This window comes from Chelonoidis abingdonii, chromosome 5 (genome assembly GCF_003597395.2).
Source record: "Chelonoidis abingdonii isolate Lonesome George chromosome 5, CheloAbing_2.0, whole genome shotgun sequence".
Taxonomy (NCBI): domain Eukaryota; kingdom Metazoa; phylum Chordata; order Testudines; family Testudinidae; genus Chelonoidis; species Chelonoidis abingdonii.
Window position 1 is genome coordinate 103,241,143 of NC_133773.1, and position 18,647 is coordinate 103,259,789.

The window sequence follows — 18,647 nt, forward strand, 5'->3', positions numbered from 1 at the left end:
ACTCCTAGGATCATTCGTATAATACTTAAATGCATTCAATGCAGTCTGATAGAGATGCTTCTTATGTGGTACTGTAGATAAAACCCATACTCGTTTATTAACCCTGTCACTGCTTTCAGCAGGTGCTTTATATTGCAGTAGTTTTTGATGTGTTAGAGATGTGCAGTGCAACGTATCTGATTATAAGTGAAACTTTGGGAAATGCAACTTGAACGTGGCTGGCAATCCATGTGTCCCCTTTATAATTTTATATTGTGGAGTTTGATTCACTGCATGGTTAAGCCCATGCTTTAAGCCCCATATCGCAGGAAATCTGCTACATGCAGTTGTGCAAACTCTCTGCAACCCCCTTTGCACCTGGGCACCCAGAGCTGGTCAGCTGAGCCCAGAAAGTGAATAAAGTCAACCAGGAAGAAAGAGCAGGCTGAGCATATGTCCTGAGAGATCTCCTCAAACTGGGATCCCATACTGTATTTATAAAGCCAGGGCTGGCTCCAGAGTTTTTGCCGCCCAAGCGGCGAGTGGTGGTGGGGGAGCCGTAATCATGATTGGCAGCAGCTCCACTGCGCCGCTTTCTTCTTCGGCGGCAATTCAGCAACAGGTCCTTCCCTCCGAGAGGGACTGAGGGACCTGCCACTGAAGAGCCCAATGTGCCGCCCCTTCCCCTTGGCCGTCCGAAGCACCTGCTTGCTGAGCTGGTGCCTAGAGCTGGCCCTGTTTAAAGCTACTGCTCCCTCTCTGACCTCTTTCACCACCTGGCAGAACAGCCAAAGGAGGATGGGGGCATCTATCCTCTACTAAAATAAATCTCTCTGAAGCACCGTTTCCTATAGAGGGTGTGTGCAAATTGCATTCACCCTTTACAGCATTAAGAATTAATCAAGCCTAGTGTTCTGAAGTACTATATACATATTAACCTTATAAAGACATGCTTCCAAAATATTAGTGTCCTTGGCCTCTGTCAGCATGGAATAGGTTTAATGAAGCATGCTCCATACATACATACATATATTGACACTGATTCTTTGTCTAGCTGAATAACCTTTTTTTTGAATATGGTAATGCTGTCTTATGGTAAACTGGTATCCCAAGGTGTGGTGGTGTTGGCTGAAACCAAGAACAAGTGTTTGCTTAATTATTTTTTGATACATTTGCAAGCTGAAGAAGTTTTATAAATAACATTTTATTCTCCCAAGTATCATAATCTAGTTGTATGTGTTGAACTGTTACTGAAGCAGGGGAAGTGTGATGCTGTAGTTATGAAGGAGAAGGCACGTTTAGACTAACCCCTGGTTTTCAGACATTTTTAACATCCCTTTCAAAAATTAGCCTAGGGTTAAAATGCTTGTTCTTAGCTCAGAGATATATGATGTCCTTTTTAATCAGATGATTATGATAATAATTAGTATTCTGAGTGTGGGAGAAATAAAGTGTACTCAGCTGAGACACTTATCAGATGCTTCTTTCTTGCTAGCATAGTGGTTTATACTTAAAATATGCCTGAAAAGGAACAAATTGCCATAAATGAATTTACCAGGCCCCACACCTAGGTTAACAATGCGGAACAATGATAGTGCTTTTAGATAACACAGTAGAGGTGAGTTTGAAGGAGAATGTACGCTGGTGATTTTCATGGATTTTGACAGAGTTCCTCTCCATACATAAAAGGTGCCATGGAAGAAAGTAGGGATATGGTTGTTGGAAACATGAACTAGCTGGCAGCAGAGCTGGCATGGTTGGCAGCATTTTTAAGGAGAAGCAAGGGAAAAGCAGCCTCAACAAAGAGAAACAATTAAACTGACTATACACACAGTGCTGTCAAAAGCACACATTTATCAAACTTAATATAAAAGGCTTTACTTATCTGTAGTAGTCGACGGTCACGTTCATAACATATTTTTAGGTATGTTATATTTCAAATTGGCAGTGTCACTTTAAGCTTCCAGTCCACCCACAGGAACAGTGGAATTGCCAGTGGCTCCCTTGTGGTGTCTGGAACTTGTCCACCTGAAAATGAGAGAGAGAATCAGCAATGCCGTCATTAAGGCCTCGGGAGTCAACATCTCAGAATGACCACACACATTAAAATAATACCTTTGAATTAGTCCTGAAGGGTCACTGCGGGAGGGACAGAAGTGCAGATATATTAAACTGGAAAGAAATCACCTTATATAAAGAGGCAGCGCTCTTTCCCTTTATCGCCTCTTTTATGATGATTATAAGAAGTCCATGAATGATTGTTGGAATTTGTAATTTTAAACTCTTCCCGAAGTAGTGCTCATAGAACAGTGACATTATTAAAAATCCACTACAAAGAGGCCTGTGTTAACCGTAACTGGGTTTGGTGATGCTGGTCAATGTTGTGTAAGGAATAACATTTTGATTTTAAGATAACACTTGATTTTTCCCTTGTGTTCCTGTATATAAGGTTTAGGTAGCAAACATATCTACTCAAAGAATGGCGACCCTTCCCATGTGAGCGAGCTCCTAGAGAGCTTCAAAAAAGATGCAAGAAGTGTTAAACTGAGAGCTGGAACGCATCAGCTAGAAGATGTGACTGATGTACTGAAATGTTTCCTGTCTCAAATAGATGATGCCCTTCTCACTAAAGAGCTTTATCCATTTTGGATCTCTGCACTAGGTAATAAACGCAGGGCAAAATAAATAGTCTTGTTCATAGGTTAGAAATGATCTTTTAGGAAAAGAATATGTAAATGTGAACTCATTAAAATTTTGAATACAAAATATTGTATTTATGTATTTAATATATATACACACACAGCAAACATCAAATTATTGAATAATCAATAAAAGGATTCTATGTATATTATTCTATGTATATTATTAAAAAATCACTTTGAGAAATTATGGGTGAAATCCTAGCTCTACTGAAGTCAGTAGCAAAAGCATTAATATGTGCACTCAGACCTGGTCCTCTCTGTCTACTGCTTGCAAATATACAATCTTGTGTTGTGTTCCAGTAATATCTCCCAAGCTAAGTAAGGTTAGTCAATAGCTGGATGTGAGGTTTGCAAGTGCTGGAGAAAGTGGCATTGGAGTTCCAATAGAGACCATATATTTAGTAGGTGGTGCCTCTTCCTCTGAGTACGTACTGAAGAGCCCTGATGGTTAAGGGGCATGATACTAGTGATGCGATATTCCAGGGGTTGCCAAACTTACTGACACTCTGAGCCACATACAACAATCTTCAGAAATTCGAGAGTCAGGGCACGCCTGCAGGGACTTAGAGCTGAAGCCCCAAGACCATCCTCCCCGTTGGGCAGAAGCCAGATGTGTAAGGGGGACACATGGAGTCATGTGCCCTCCCAGATTTTTGCCAGGATTTGCTGGCCCTGCTTGGTCACATGGTACCATTGGGCCCCCTCCCTGCACAGCAGCTTCAGGAGTTGGCAAGCTGGCAGTGGCAAACAGCTGGGAGCTGCAGGGACAGCCATTGCTTTTGCTGCTGCCTCTCCCCAAGGAGCTAAAGCAGAAGCCCCTCCCTGTAGCTCCCATCTGTTTGCTGCCTCTCCATACGAAGCTAACACCTGGGAGCTGCAGGGAGGGGGCACTGAGGTTAAGAGGGGAGGCATTCCTAGGAGGGGTTTTTGCAAGCTGTTGGAGGGTCCAAACCTTTAAATTGTGCACTCTTTACTCCCCCTCCAACTCACAGCAGGCACCAGTCGTCTCTGGCAGAAGCCTTAGCTCCACCATCCCACTGAATGGCACAGACCCCGAGCTCCCGCCTCCCAGTCTGATAGGTGGAGAATGGGGCCTGTGGGAGGCTCCCAGAGCTGCACTTCAACTGTAAAAGAGCCACATGCGGCTCACGAGCCACAGTTTGGCCACCCTTGCCATAGTCAGCATGAGACATAAATCAAGCTCTTGACTCCTGCAGTCCTTAAAGATCCTTTGGCTTAATTAGTTCTATATGTGTATATATACACATCAATATGGATGTATGTGTTACTAAATCTGTACTTGTGCTGTTGAGTAATTTGTTACTTATATATGCCTCTCTTTAAGAAGTACAAATAAACTTAAACCTGAAAGAAAACTGTGAGACTTCAACCTAAACCCAGCTTCATCTTATTTTAGAAGCCCAAGAATATGTGTTTCCACCTAATAGAGATCAGGATCAAGTCGATAGTCACATATTAACTGGGTTTAAAATTAGAGTGGTTGGTCGAACAGTTTTTTGAGGTCCTTAGTTAGAAAAAACATAAACACACATTTATCAACTCTGTAAACAGTGCTAGCTTTATGCCTTCTGGTATAATTATAGGAGGTGAAGATTTTGCTGTTATGACCTTGATTTTTGTTGAAGTCAACATTCAGCTTTATTGACCTTGGAGATAAATATTGACTGAAATGAAAATATATGATGTTTACCTGTAGGGACAATAAATCTTTATATTGTTTACAAATAAAAGTGAGTAAATATAATTAAGAATTATGATAACATAAATAATGACACTCTGGCAGTTTAAACTTTTGAGGTTTTTTCCCCCAAGTACGGTACTGGAATTGTAGATTCCTTTCAGAAGAAAGATGGCCTAAATGATTACATTGCTAGCCTTGGACCTGGGAGAGAGAAATTCAATTCCTTTATCTGCCACAGATTCCCTGTGTGACCTTGGTCAAGTAGCTTAGTCTTTCTGTGCCTCAGTGCCCCATCTGTAAAATGGAGATAGTAGCACTTTGCTACCTCACAGGGATGTTGTTAGTATAAAAACATTAAAGATTGTGAGCTGCTCAGGTACTATAGTAATGAAGCACATAAGATTGATAACACTTACATGGCACAATCTTATTGACTATAAATACTGTATCTCCAGTTTCATTATAAGAATAAAATATTGAATTTAAAAAGTATATAGCAGCATTAATTGCTCTCTAACTTTGCAAAAGATGAAGCTAAATATAGAAGTTTGAGTACTGGCCATTTGAGAACTTGGCAAATTCGTGGGAGAGAGAGCACCAGTAACTTAGAGAGACAATATGGTTTAGGCAATAGCACATATTGTGGGAGACCATTCAAAAAGAAGCAGTTAGTAGGTTACAGATTTTTGTAATAAGCCATAAATCAACAATCTGTAAACCACTAACCCCCTCTTTTTCTCCTGTGACTGCAGAGGTGTTAATGGGCCACTATACCTTGAATGGTCCCTTATACTATGGGCTAACTACTTATGTTGAACAATCTGTTCATCCTTATATTTTGCTGTGAAGATAGGATTGCCTTTCCCAGACCTGAAGAAGAGCTCTGTGTCGCTTGAGAGCTTGTCTCTCTCGCCAACAGAAGCTGGTCCAATAAAAGCTATTACCTCACCCATCTTATGTTTCTATTATCCTGAGACCGACATGGCAACAACAGCACGGCTTAGTACCAGTAACTGGCCTGACGAAGTGCAGGACTGAATTTTGAAACTTGGATTGCTCTCATCAAGTCAGCAGTCAGAAAAAGTTTCACGAGCAACATTTTAAATTAGTTTTTTCATTGAAGGTCCATAATGAAGTCTCATTGACTAATATCCTGACTAGTATATGTCACTAGAACTCTGTTCCAGCTTTGCAGCAGAGACTCCTGTTGTTGTTAAATATTACTAGGGGTACTTGTGTGACAGTTGTAAATAACTGAAAGTGGGAGAGCATAGGTACATGAGATATATGTGGAACAGAAATTTAAATCAGTTTTTTATATTTTCCAGGTAGTGAAAACAATATATGCAACAGTGCATTATATTTTTATGTAGTATTCTTAATATATCATCTTGCTAAACACTTAATAGAGATGGTTAGTTATTAGCTGGAGAGAACAGAACAATTGCAAAACAAGATTTGAGACAGAAAAAAAAGAAGAGGGGAAGAAAAGCATGATACGAGTTAGTGGTTTTATTTCTGAACCTGGCAAGGTAGGCAACAGGTTCAGCTTTAGGTATATTGTAGAGAATCAAAGTAGATGCAGGGTAGAGAGCAGAGTAGATCAATGGATAACACACTAGACATTGGAGACTGGATTCAATCACTGGCTCTTCCACTGACCTGCTGTCTGATCATGGGCAAGTAACTTCACCGCAATGAGCCTCTGCTTCTCATTTTGCCATTCATCTCTCTTGTCTGTTTAGATTGTAAACTATTTGGATCACTGTGTGTTTTAATCCTAGTTGGGGCTTCTACATACTACTATAATAATAAGGTGCAAAAAAAAAAAAGGATATTCTCTCCCAAATCAAAGCCATTTACAAACTACATGCACTCTGTACATATTAAGGCTTTCTTTGAAAACAATTTATTGCTTTCTGGTTAAACTGTAATTTTAAATGACTAGATCAGGGGTAGGCAACCTTTGGCACGCGTGCCAAAATCAGCACGTGAGCTGATTCAGTGGCACTCACACTGCCTGGGTCCTGGCCACCAGTCCGGGGGGCTCTGCATTTTAATTTAATTTTAAATGAAGCTTCTTAAATATTTTGAAAACCTTATTTACTTTACATACAACAATCGTTTAATTATATACTGTAGATTTATAGAAAGAGCCCTTGTAAAAACATTAAAATGTATTACTAGCACGCGAAAGCTTAAATAAAAGTAAATAAATGAAGACTTGGCACACCACTTCTGAAAGGTTGCCAACCCCTGGACTAGATGTTGCCATTGTAACAGGATCAGTATTGTTCTTGTTTTGGGACATGCATTGTGGTGAATGTCCAGTCACTTTTTGTTTCCTCCTCCATTAGATATACAGAATGAAAAGGAACGAGTGAGGAAGTATGGAACTTTTATTCAGAGCCTTCCACCCGTCAATAGAGCAACTTTGGCAGCTTTAATTGAACACCTTTACAGGTCAGTGTGTCAGCAAATCGACTCAGATTTTGCACCATAGTAGAGAACACTCAATAAGCATTTTTTACTTCACTGGCATGACTGAAATGGCATTAACACTTCCTATATCGATAAGTACCGTTCAGAGCTATTCAACTCATCATGGCTAATTTTACTGAATCATAAATAGGATTAATAGAATTTGCATTAATTTGTAATCTGTAAACTGTATTTTTCTTACATTTTAATTTTAACTACAGATACCAACACACTTTAAAGAACAATCTTGCTCTGCCAGGAAGTTGCAGATATATAGTGAATATTAAATGAGTCTGTTAAGACCATCCTACCTGAATTTCTCATCCTCCAAAAGAGATGGGGCAGAAAGACCTAGGGAGTTTTAAAAGATTTTTAAAAGCCCTTTCTCATAAACTCTATCATGCATAGCAGTTCCTGAGAAGAGAAGTCTCTGAGGGAGAGTCTAATATGTATGATAGCTTTAAGAATTAATTTTCCTAGCTATGTTTCATTACTTTTTAATTTTGCAAGTGTAACAGCCTGGGGGAGTATTTGAAACCATAGACTGAAACACATAGCAAAACCCATATTTCTTTCTAAGATAGAGTAAGCTGTGAAGAGTGTATCAGAATTGTACAGCTTGAATGCTCCTGCACAAGTCAGACTGAATTAAATGGATCAGTGTTAATTGTTGTTAAATAGTTGTTGTGTTTTTTTGGTAGTAGCAACTGAATACGTTCTATTGATATTTGTCATAAACTAACTGAATATCTCAAGTGGGGGTTCTGGAATGCCCGCTTCAGTACAATATACTGAGTTGAGGAATAAAGCTGTAACAGGGATTGTCCTTAAAAATTGTTATTTATACTGATAGAATAATTTAAGTCTTTGGTAATAATTCTTCATTCTTCTTTGAGTGATGGTCCTTATTGTCTTACATTGTGGGTTATGCATGTGCGCCATGCTCCCGTAGCTAGAGAATTTGAAAGCAGTGTCCACTGGTCTGTGCATGTGTCGTGGCTCATCTCGTGCCCATGATGAAGAGGATAAAGGTCGGGGCAGACCAACTGCCTCTTCAGTTCCTTCTCACTCCTACCACATGGTCTGGATCAGATACTTTAGTGTCCTCAGCTTTGGCTTAGTTCTATAAAATAAAACTTTTCAATCTAGATGATTCTTAAGTTTTAATAGTTTTTACTGTTTAGTATTAGATTAGTTTTCCAAGGGGACCTTCCCACTGCCTTATTCCCTGTTCGGGAACTGGACTCTGCCCAGGGCTCCAGGCTTCAAACTCAGTGCTTCCTACCCATGATCTTTCTCGGGCAGCAATGACCACAATGCTGTTTGTACTTCCCTGGGGAATCTCTCATTGCAATGTGGTGCAGTATCTGCTGATTGTTCCCCAGCTGTATCTGAGAGAGGTGGGAACTTCATCTCCGCAAATATCTCATGGAGGACCCAGGCAGAGGAACTCCTCTGTGTGTTAGCCTGACTCAGCAAAAAGTGCACCTCCTGCTTCAAAGTCCAATGCTGGTGCAGGAGAATCTACCCCAAAAGACCCCATGGCAGGGTCTTGTTGGGAAGCTAGGAAGCACTTTCATAAGCATGAAACTAAATCTTCCTGTAAATCCACTTCATAGAAGTCAGACTCAGCTGTAAACAACCCCATCGGCTTGACCCATGAGGATTTAATACGTCCTAAGTCCCAGAGGTATGACAAGAAAGCCTATAAGCATTGGACTCCATCTCTACCAGACTGTGTTCCATCAGTACCATCCTTCCTGGCTTCTTCCAAACCCCAGGATTCATCAGGCTGATGAAGTCAGATCACTGCCAACTATCAATACCATCCTCCTCATAGGCTCTGGTGGCCTAGACAAGCAGAACCCCTCTCACACCGGGGAGATCTGTATCTGTTGCCCGCCCCACAGGACATTTTTGCTGTCCCAGATCCAGAATCTCCTTCTCCATTGGGCCCCTCCATTTCCAGGGACATATCACCACCTCCAGGAGAATCAGCTGCTGGAAGGAGCTTATCACCTGACCCATCTGCAGAATACATCTCCCCTCCAATGGCACCGACAGTACCACCACTGGCACTGGAATCAGCCTTCTCCTCATCAGAAGATTTTGAGTCATCTATTGAACTGCTCTTCACTTATTCTGTGTGTCCACCACTCAAAAGACCCTCACTAGCTTGGGAACAAACTCTGCCTCATCTAACTTTGAGCTTCTGCTACCCTATGTCATGGGGGCCCCTGTGACCACCTATCAACCACTCCTACTGATCTACTTCCCCTAAAGAGTTGATCTGATCTGCCAAGGAGACACCCTTTGCCTCTCTGCTAAGAGGATGCTCAGATCTGCTCCCAGATATGACAGAGGAGGAGGAACATTACGCTCCTGATCTTGTGGTTCCACTGGAACCAGCAAGGGTGCCATCGTCATCCCTGGATAAAGTGGTGACTTCTAGCCCCCCTGCCTCTTGATGACTTCAGGCAGTTCCAGGACCTTCACTGCAGAGTTTCTGGAAAGTTTCAAATATCTCTTAAAGAGATCCAGGACTCCCAGCACAAATTCTTAGACATCTTGCATTCTTCTGAAACCAACAGAATAGCTCTCCCTGTTAATGAAGCCATATTGGTGCCAGTTAGGGCAGTTTGACACACTCCTACACCAAAGGAGCTGAGAAGCATTATTGTGTGCTGGCCAAGAATTTTTTTCACTCCCCTTTCCCAATTCACGAGTGGTTCATGCCTCTTCTAAAAGGGTTAGAAAGCAGCATCCCCTATCTACTGCTGCTGACAAAAAGGGAAAATGCCTGGATCTGCTTGGAGGAAAGGTCTTCTCATCATCCAGCTGCTTAACACATTTTCCTGAATTACACCAAGTTTGTGAAGTTTGACAGCCTTCCGTGTCAAGACAGAGCTCTTTTTCAAGCTCTGATAGACAATGGCAAACTGGTAGTCAGGACCACCCTCCAATCTGTAGTTGATGCTGCCTCTAGAGCTATAGCTATAGCTACTGCCATTGTTGTGCACAAGGAGTCATGGCTCTATGTGTCAGGGTTTGCTAAGGAGTTCCAGAATACCATTGAGGACCTTCCCCTTGATGAATAGCAGCTCTTCGACCAGAAGGCGGACGAGTCCTTCCATAGCCTGAAGGATTCCAGGGTTACCTTCCACTTGCTGTGGATATGCCTGTCACTAAGAGGAAGTTTCACCGCCCACAGGTCACATCTAGATTTATAAAAGCAGCAAAGAGTCCTGTGGCACCTTATAGGCTAACACACGTATTGGAGCATGAGCTTTTGTGGGTGAATAAGGTCTATAAGGTTCCACAGGACTCTTTGCTGCTTTTACAGATCCAGACTAACATGGATACCCTTCTAATACTTGAGATCTCGATTTATGGCTCAGCAATTTTTCTGTCAGAGCACCTATGAACCAATACATAAGAGACCGAGGGTTCAAAAGTCCCACTTCCTTACACCCTCGGCAATAGGCCTGGTACTCAATCTCAGTCCCTGGCTCAACGTTATTTTTGATGGGAGCTCAAGAGCCAGAAAACACTAAGACCAACACTTCCTGCCCCTGCTCCACACTATTTGAGGGTCATCTGGAAGTCTTTTTCAACCCCTGGAGTGTGATGACAATGGACAAGTTGGTGCTGAGCTTCATCTGCTCTGGCTATACAATACATTTTGCAATACTACCTCCTCCAGAAACCTCCTCCCCACCCTGTGGAAAACTCTCATGTGAGTATTCTCAAGAAGTGAACTTATTATAGCGAGGAGCAATAGAACCATGCCCCCCCACCCCCAAGACTAAAGGAGAGGGTTTAACTCTACCTACTTCCTAATATCCAAAAAGAAGGGCACCTGGAGACCAGTCCTTGACCTCTGTCATCTCAACTGTTTCATTCACAAACTCAGATTTTGCATGGTCACATTGGCAGTGATAATTCCATCTGTAGAAAAGTCCATGTGATCCATGGCTCTCAATATGAAGGGTGCATACTTTCTCACAGACATTCATCCTGCCCATAGATGCTGTCTAAGATTCATGGTGTGCTTCAACCATTTTCAATACAGAGAACTTCCTTTGGGGATAGCAACTGCCCGCAGAGTCTTTACCAAGATATTTTCAGTAGTAGCAGCAACAAGGCCTGGCTTACACTGTGGGACAGAAGGTAAGGCTTTTTACAGAACACCTCTGCACAGACAGACAGACCCTCTCGGAAACTAGGCCACCACTTCCTTGGCCTGTATCGGATCAACTTAGTAACCTTTGAGCTTCAGTTCCCTCGGTCCCTTAGGAACTGCCCTGTATTCCTTGTGTCACTCCTAAAACCTTACACTGAGAATACATTTCCCCCTAGAGTCTAAGTTCCACAAGTACAAGGTAAGTAACCTCCTCTTCCAAGTATAGGAAATGCAGGAAATAAGGTGAAAATCGTGAGTTTTTAAGGTGCCCATGTAACCCCACACCACCTGGGAGTGGTGCTCTATCCCCTCAAGTGGCATCTAAACCACTTAGAGATTAATGAGTCTGCTACAGCCTAAGCTAAGAGCCATGTGGCTTTTAGCTCATGCAGTAGAGGCTTATGCATTTAATTCTAGAGATTCCAGGTTTGAACCCGCCTGTCGGTGTTGCACTCACTTTAAGCAGACATAGCAAAAGTTGGCACCTAGCGCCTTGTGGTATTTTAAAGAAATGGTTGTTTCTTAAAGAATCATATAGAGCATAATGTGCTTAAGCATGTATTTGCACATATAGCAGTGACTCTGAAAAGGATTTGGAGATTGTGGTGGAAGCATAACCAGCTGAACACGAGCTCCCAATGTGGTGCTAAGGCCAAAAGGTTGTGATGGGTTCTCCATCACTGACAATTCTTAAATCAAGATTGGATGTTTTTTTCTAAAAGAGATGCTCTAGGCATTAGTTTGGGGAAGTTCTGAGTTCAGACTGGATGATCACAATGGTCACTTCTGACTTGGAATCGGTAGAAAAAAATCCTAGTACAATTAGTTAGAAAATTTTAACAGCACTATAGAAACAAAAATGTTTTAAGAGTTTCATTATCTCTTCCCCCATTTTCTGACCATATCCAACTTACACAGATCACAAAATGTAGTAGTAGTATGAAGACGATTATTGACGTGACACTACTAACTACCATAGATGAGAGGCAGAAAGAAAGCATTAATTAATGTTTGTGTAAAAGTACATGAAATCATTACATACATGTAAAAGACTAGATAAAAATAGGTTAATAATTTTGTTTAATAAAACTATACTGTTGAAAATACGGCTGTTGGAAAAGCACTCTGTGTCCTTGAGTCGAGCCTTGAACAGTGTCAAGAACAATGGAGTATTCTAAATGGATTTATTCTCCTTCAAACAGGGTGCATAAATGTTCAGAAATCAATTTTATGAACCCGCACAATCTAGCCATGGTGTTTTCATCATGTTTATTTCAAACTAAAGGACATACCAGCGAAGAAGTCAATGTAATAGAGGATCTAATTAAAAATTACGTACAGCTCTTCGATGTAAGTATCTTACATAACTTAGTAGCCTAAGTGCTTTGGTAATAGAATTTTGTAAAATGTGTGAAAATCTCTATGCATTTCATGATCTTGCACAAAGATGTTGTCTTCACATCTTTTTGTGCAATGTTGGTTACAGTGCTTCACAGTGCGCAGGATTCTCTGATGCTTTAGCTCTGTGGCCTTCGCTTTTTATTTGGCTGCTTTTAGACATGAATTTTGAACTAGTCTAGACTGAAGAGAAAAAGCTGCATTTATAGAGTTGCTGTGAATCAGTCTTTTTTCCAAATGAGTGCGCACAACTCTTCTCACTGGCATGAAGATGGCATAGTTTTTAATGAATTCCAAGATTGTGATCTTTAAAAGTGGTATGTTTGTTCACCTGTTATGGTTCTTGTGTTGCAGCTAAGCTATGATAGTTTAGTCCCAGACTTTTGACTCAGTTAATGATGAGCACTTCAGAGAGATTCTGTTTTCTTTCAAAGCTCTTTGCAGAAGAACTGAATCCAACTGAATTTATTCATTACTGGTGACTAATCATTGTGACCCATTATGCAGCATTCTTCATTTTTATCTTGGGTCACAGAGGAAATGTGTTGATATAAAGAGCTCAGTGGTATGGTGGATTTTATGGAAAAATCCTCTTTAGATTTACATTTGATAAAAAATAGTGCCTCCTCTTTGATACTAGGAAAAATCTCTCAATCAGATGAAATACACTGTAAGTGTAATCACTCCTAAGGGTATAAAGACTTGGTTTTCTTAGTGTTGTTAGCCATTATAAAGAATCCACTAAGGATGATAAAGTGTTATGTTAGTTTCCTTCTAACTTACCAAAATATCCATTTTTAACAGATAAACGAAGATCAGGTCAAACAAATGGATACAGAGAACCGCTTTATTACCAAGTGGAAAGACACTCAAGTAAGTGGTGAAACTCAATTGATTTGGGAATGATCGTAACAAAAGAATGTTTTGTTGTCATGTAGCAGTTTTGTAGTTCTTTATGGTGATTTGCATAATATATCCATTTTGAAAAGAGATAAAACAGCAAAGTGAAACAACTGTGTCTATGCGGCGTTAGTCCCATGAAATTATGATCTAACACATAATGGGACTATATCTTACCTATATATCTCTTTCAGATTTCAACTTTAGATATATTTAGTTCCATATGTTTTATAAACTGTAGGAAGTAGTGATCGGCGTTGTTAGGAAAACATTTTGAGCTCCTATCTTTAGGATAGAATTCTCTGTATGTATTGGAATTATAAAACAAGCTTATCAATAGATAATGGTGTGGTGTGAGCTTGGGCACCTCTGATTATCGTAATGTTCAAACAGAATGCACAAAAAAGAGGCCATTTTCAATGCAGGGAGGCTTCAAACCATAACATTTATTTTTTTAAAAAACAAACCCACTTTGAATTGCTCTGTGAAGTTATTAGGAAGCTGTTGTGTGCTATACTCTCTGCAAGAAGAACTGTTAAGTGAGTAGCTGCATGCTTCATTAGCTAAGGTTTGAGTACTGTTCACGAGTGGTCCCAATTAGAGCACATGGCAGTGATTCTAAGACAGAAGCTGAACCTTGGGAAGCTGTTGATCAGGTGGGCAGCTGAATTAACAATGATAAAAGGAAACCTGTGAAACTTGTGATCTATGTAGGAGATCTGAAATAAGGTTGAGGAGAAGCCCTGGGAAGTTTAGTAATTTAGTAGGACTACAGGAGTTAGGATTGGTGGCTGCCCTTCTCGGTTATGTGTGTGGCGTAACACATAGTAAATATCAAAGTACCTTAATTCATCAGTAAAAGTAAGTTTGTTATGGTGCTCATGGAAGTCGCATGTTCCACGATTCTCTGTATTTCTGCTGAGCTGTATTGCTTTGTCTCCTCTTCTTCTGCCATGGATGTCAAATTTCATTGCCCTTGGAAAAGGTGCTGTTGTATGGCCCTTTTGTGGATGTGCATGTATGAAAACTTGATTGCCTCTCTCTTGTTGTGTGTGTGAAAATTCTGCGTCATGTGAAAATTGTGTTGCCACTGGCCTTGTTCATGGAATATGTGCACCTGATTTTCTAGTGCAAAGGGCTAAATATAATACCACCACATGCCTCCTGCTGGCAAGGGACTGAAATTTACATTAAAAAAGAAATACAGCAACATCTAATCTCTATTGCTTTTGAGTGGTGTGATGCTATTGAGAGAAGACTTTTGCTGGGAGGAATGAAGTCTTGATGTCCAAGATCTAGGCACATAGAAAGTTGGGGGAAAGATAATTTTTGTACCTTCTAACTGTGTCATTTCCTGGAGACTTAGCACCAAGAAATGCCTGCAATGAACAGTCCCTTTCATAGGATTTCATCCCCATAGGAAGTAACGGGGGAAGCTCCAATGGCTATAGTGCTATTTGCAGTTTCTCCTGGTGTCGCTACAGGTACAGCCACTGAAGCTAAGAGCGTAAATGAGAGAAGTGCCTTGGGAGTGAAGATTCCACTTGTACTTTCATGTGTTTGGAGTTGGTGGAAAAGGGAAATAGAAGGTATTGGGCACGAGTGACCAGATTGGGAGCTCTGGTTGCTGATAGCTGAGTATATTCAGCCAAAACTACAGTTCTGGACAGAGCAGAATGCTAGGAAGAGGCAGATGTGATGTTCCATATTTTTTTTGTGGAAAGAGCACTATGGCACTTTCCATAGGAATTGGTTCTTGTTCTGAAGGCTATTTTCAAAAGGAAAGAGGCTAGAGACTTACTTTCTCATTTTTAAAATTGAAGGTTAAGCTTCCTGCAGTCATTTGGTGTCATTTAAAAAAAATCCATTATGATATACCTAATTCTTCCACAGTAAAACCAAAGTGAGACAGACCCTCGTGGCTGATTGATGAGTATGTGGGAACTTTAGTAGTTGCTGGGAAGAAGAAATGTGAAAAGGCTGAATTGTATTTGACTATTTGTTTTCACTTTGCTTGTAACAAATTCTGCTTTATTCATAATCAGAGATCATGTGTGATTGTTCAACCCACTGCATTTTATAGCCCCTGGCTTGAGTCTCATCAGCCTATCGATAGCCGAGTTTAAATTCTTCCAACAAAAAGCACTTTTATTTCAATCTTAACACAAACAAATCAACATATTCTACCAGAAATTTCCAGCTGGCAGCTGAAGAGTGATGATTTGTGGTGTAATGTGATATTTAGATTTTGAAAGTAGTAGCGACAATGCTTCAATTTAATTATGTATTCAATTTTCAAATTCTCTTCCTTTTTTATTTATTTTAAAGAATATTTGAGTCACTATTCATATTTGCATGAAATTTCATAGTTTCTAATTATGTATGTGTTGAGAGTCTGGGAAATAACTTACAGTAACCTACACAAAAACTAGCTGTTTTTAAAGAAATACACTTCTAGAATTGTCATATTCTATTTTAAAATCAAAGACAGTATTCATTTCAAAGGTTTTATAAAAATAAGGGAAGCTACTGCCTAGAAATTATATTTACTTTAGTCTAAGGAAAAAATGAAAAAAAAGTATGCATTATGTGTTTAAATTAACCTGTCCAGATGTCATTTTTTAAAATCTGTTTTTCCTTCAGTTGCTCCTTTTAATGGAAAAAATAACTCCAAAAAAGTGCTAATGATGAGTAATAAAAACTGTCAAATCTTCATGAGGCCCGACCTGGGGTAAAGTGTCTGGCCGTTGATTTTTCTGTAGATATTGTCAAATTGCTGTTTAATATTCAGTGTAACTGTAAATGTATCCTGTCTCTAAGTAAGTGCATGTCATCTTTCTGCAGTACCGTCTCAGAGAATTCGTGATGTACTGTACAGCTCCAACACATCTGTGATCTCATCTTCGCTCTATCTAACTCTTCTTTGAACTGTACTTTGTGCAACATTCTTACTTGTATGTATTTGCTTACCCCAAAGAGAAACTGTTGTGGAATGTAGACTTTGTTCTCAGTTCTAAGTAAAAAAATCTGCTTTTCAGGGAGTACTATTTCAGTTCCCTCTTCCACAAATAAATGGCAAAATATATCAACAATATCTGTGTTTTGGCAAATCTCACTCTGGAAAGAAGTAGATTTTTTTCATGGATAGATTCTTACAGTAAATTACTCCTCCTCTTTTCACTCTCTCTAGAAAGTACTTTGTTATGTAAGTCTGGGCAAGTAAATTTTGAGTCCTCTTATTCACTGCTTGTGGGTGAAATGGATGAGCACTATACATTGTTTTATGACTTGATCATTTAATATAGTGTCCTCAGACTACTGTTGTTTTGAATGGCTTAATAGCATATATTTTACAAAATGTGATTCTTTTGTCAGTGATTTGCAAGCAGTACAGATGATCCTAGCTTAAAGCAGTTGTTGCTGTTTTAGTTCTTCTCTCCATTTCTAGGAAAACAAAGTGTAACATTTCATAGAACTACTTTGGCCATTTGGGGAAATAATATTTGGCATGCAGGTTTTCACTATCCAATGTAAAAAATATTAATGGAGCTGCAGTGTTTAATTAAGTAACTGTCAACATTGTGTACACAAAACTCTAATGTACTGAGTTTGAGTCACAAAAACAGAGCAACACTATAGGTTGATTTTCTAAGTAATAGTAATAATAATGAGTAGAAAGTCATTTCGTACCAGTGACTTGCTGGGAAAGCCAACAGACCTTAACTCAGATAGTCATTGGCAGCTTGGAAGTGCTTGCTGCAGGGGTGGCTGTTTTTGTTAACTTTATGAAAATGTAAAGGAAAAGATAATTACCTTTTCAATGGTTGAGAAGATAAAGTTGAACTGCATATTGCTGTGGATACATGTTCTTTTTACTGTACCAGTCTTTTCCTCTCAGTTAAAGACCTGGATGGTAGATAACAGGAAAGTAGAATGACATTGTCTCTGTGCTACTAGGATTATAAAGATGACTCACATGCAATATTTAGCAGACTGAGAATTTGACCATAGGGAGATTCTTAAACAGAGGTGGGGATAATAGCCCTATTCTCCAGAACAGTTAAACTCAGCACCATAGAAATCTCTTTCAAAACTTTCTCTAATCTCATTTATATTTTCTAAAAATAACTATTCATAGAGGAGAAACTACTTAAAATGTAATACACGGTATAGTTGTTATTCATAGTTAATAGACACTGAGCTGCTACAACATTTTTTATTTTGTATAAAATTATCGTACAAAGTAAGGCCTGATCCTGCCATATTTTTGTGGAAGTTTAACTTCAGCAGACAAGTGCACAGGTTCTAACTTTGTTTCTCACCTGCATGAAGTTAAGCTTTCCCGCTTGAAAATACTGTCTTCTCATTCTTTCTAAAACATAGACTGCAAACGCTCACCAATGGCTGATTTTATTGCTTCATTTTCAAAGCTTGACTGTAGGCATTTTTGTTTTAAAGATCACATTAAAAAATTCTGAAAATTTGTGTGTCCCAGGAGTTAATTTAGGTTTGAGTTTGGAGTTGTTCTGAGCAGGAAAATCTTCTCAAATAAGGTAATGTATCCCTGCCCCTTTCTCCTTTACCAGTGCTGTCCTTACATTTGGTTTTAGTAAGGCAGGAAATAACCTGATACCATGTTAAAATGTCAGGAGTGCTCCTATCTCCGTTTCATTTGAAGTCCGTCTGATATTGTTCCCAAGACTTTGATGGCCATATGTGGCAATTCGGTTGTCAAAATTAATACATTTTCCCTTCTGAATTAGGATTAGTCTCTGTAGCCAAGCAGCAACTGAGTCTTGTGGAACTTCTGTGTGTCAACGACTGCAAACAGTATTTTTTCCTAGATCAGACACTTCTAATGTATTACTGTGATGTCTCAGCTTTAAAGTGAACCTTTTTGAAACTTGCTATATGTATCTCATGCATATGTAAATACACTTGTGTATTCGTGCACTCCTCTGACAGCTGTTTTGTGCATGCATAGGGGACAAGGTATATAGACTGAATCCTCTCCATGGGGTGTTCTGCCTGCCTACCTAAAGCACAGTGGCTCCAGAAACTTCCTCTAGGGTACTGTGCTTCTATCCTACCTGCTAGATATTCTAAGTGGGATTTTCAAAAGCATGCAGCACTGGCCTAACTGCTTCTCACAGTCAACCTATGGAACTCATTGCCAGAGGATTTTGTGAAGGCCAAAACTGTTGCTATGGGCTTCAAAAAATAATTAGATAAGTTCCTGGAGGATAGGTCCATCCATCAATGGCTATGGCCAAGACTATCAGGGATGCAGCATCATGTTCTG

At 39.8% G+C, this 18,647-nt stretch overlaps 1 protein-coding gene across 1 annotated transcript in view; it reads left to right on the plus strand.

The window, feature by feature from the left end:
- Positions 1 to 18,647, plus strand: part of ARAP2 (ArfGAP with RhoGAP domain, ankyrin repeat and PH domain 2) — a 238,272-nt gene that overhangs the window by 161,649 nt on the left and 57,976 nt on the right. Inside the window, exons 21-24 of the mRNA XM_075066537.1 lie at positions 2,429 to 2,641; positions 6,741 to 6,846; positions 12,250 to 12,397; positions 13,250 to 13,318. Coding sequence (XP_074922638.1) covers positions 2,429 to 2,641; positions 6,741 to 6,846; positions 12,250 to 12,397; positions 13,250 to 13,318 — 536 coding nt within the window. The remainder of the gene's footprint in view (positions 1 to 2,428; positions 2,642 to 6,740; positions 6,847 to 12,249; positions 12,398 to 13,249; positions 13,319 to 18,647) is intronic.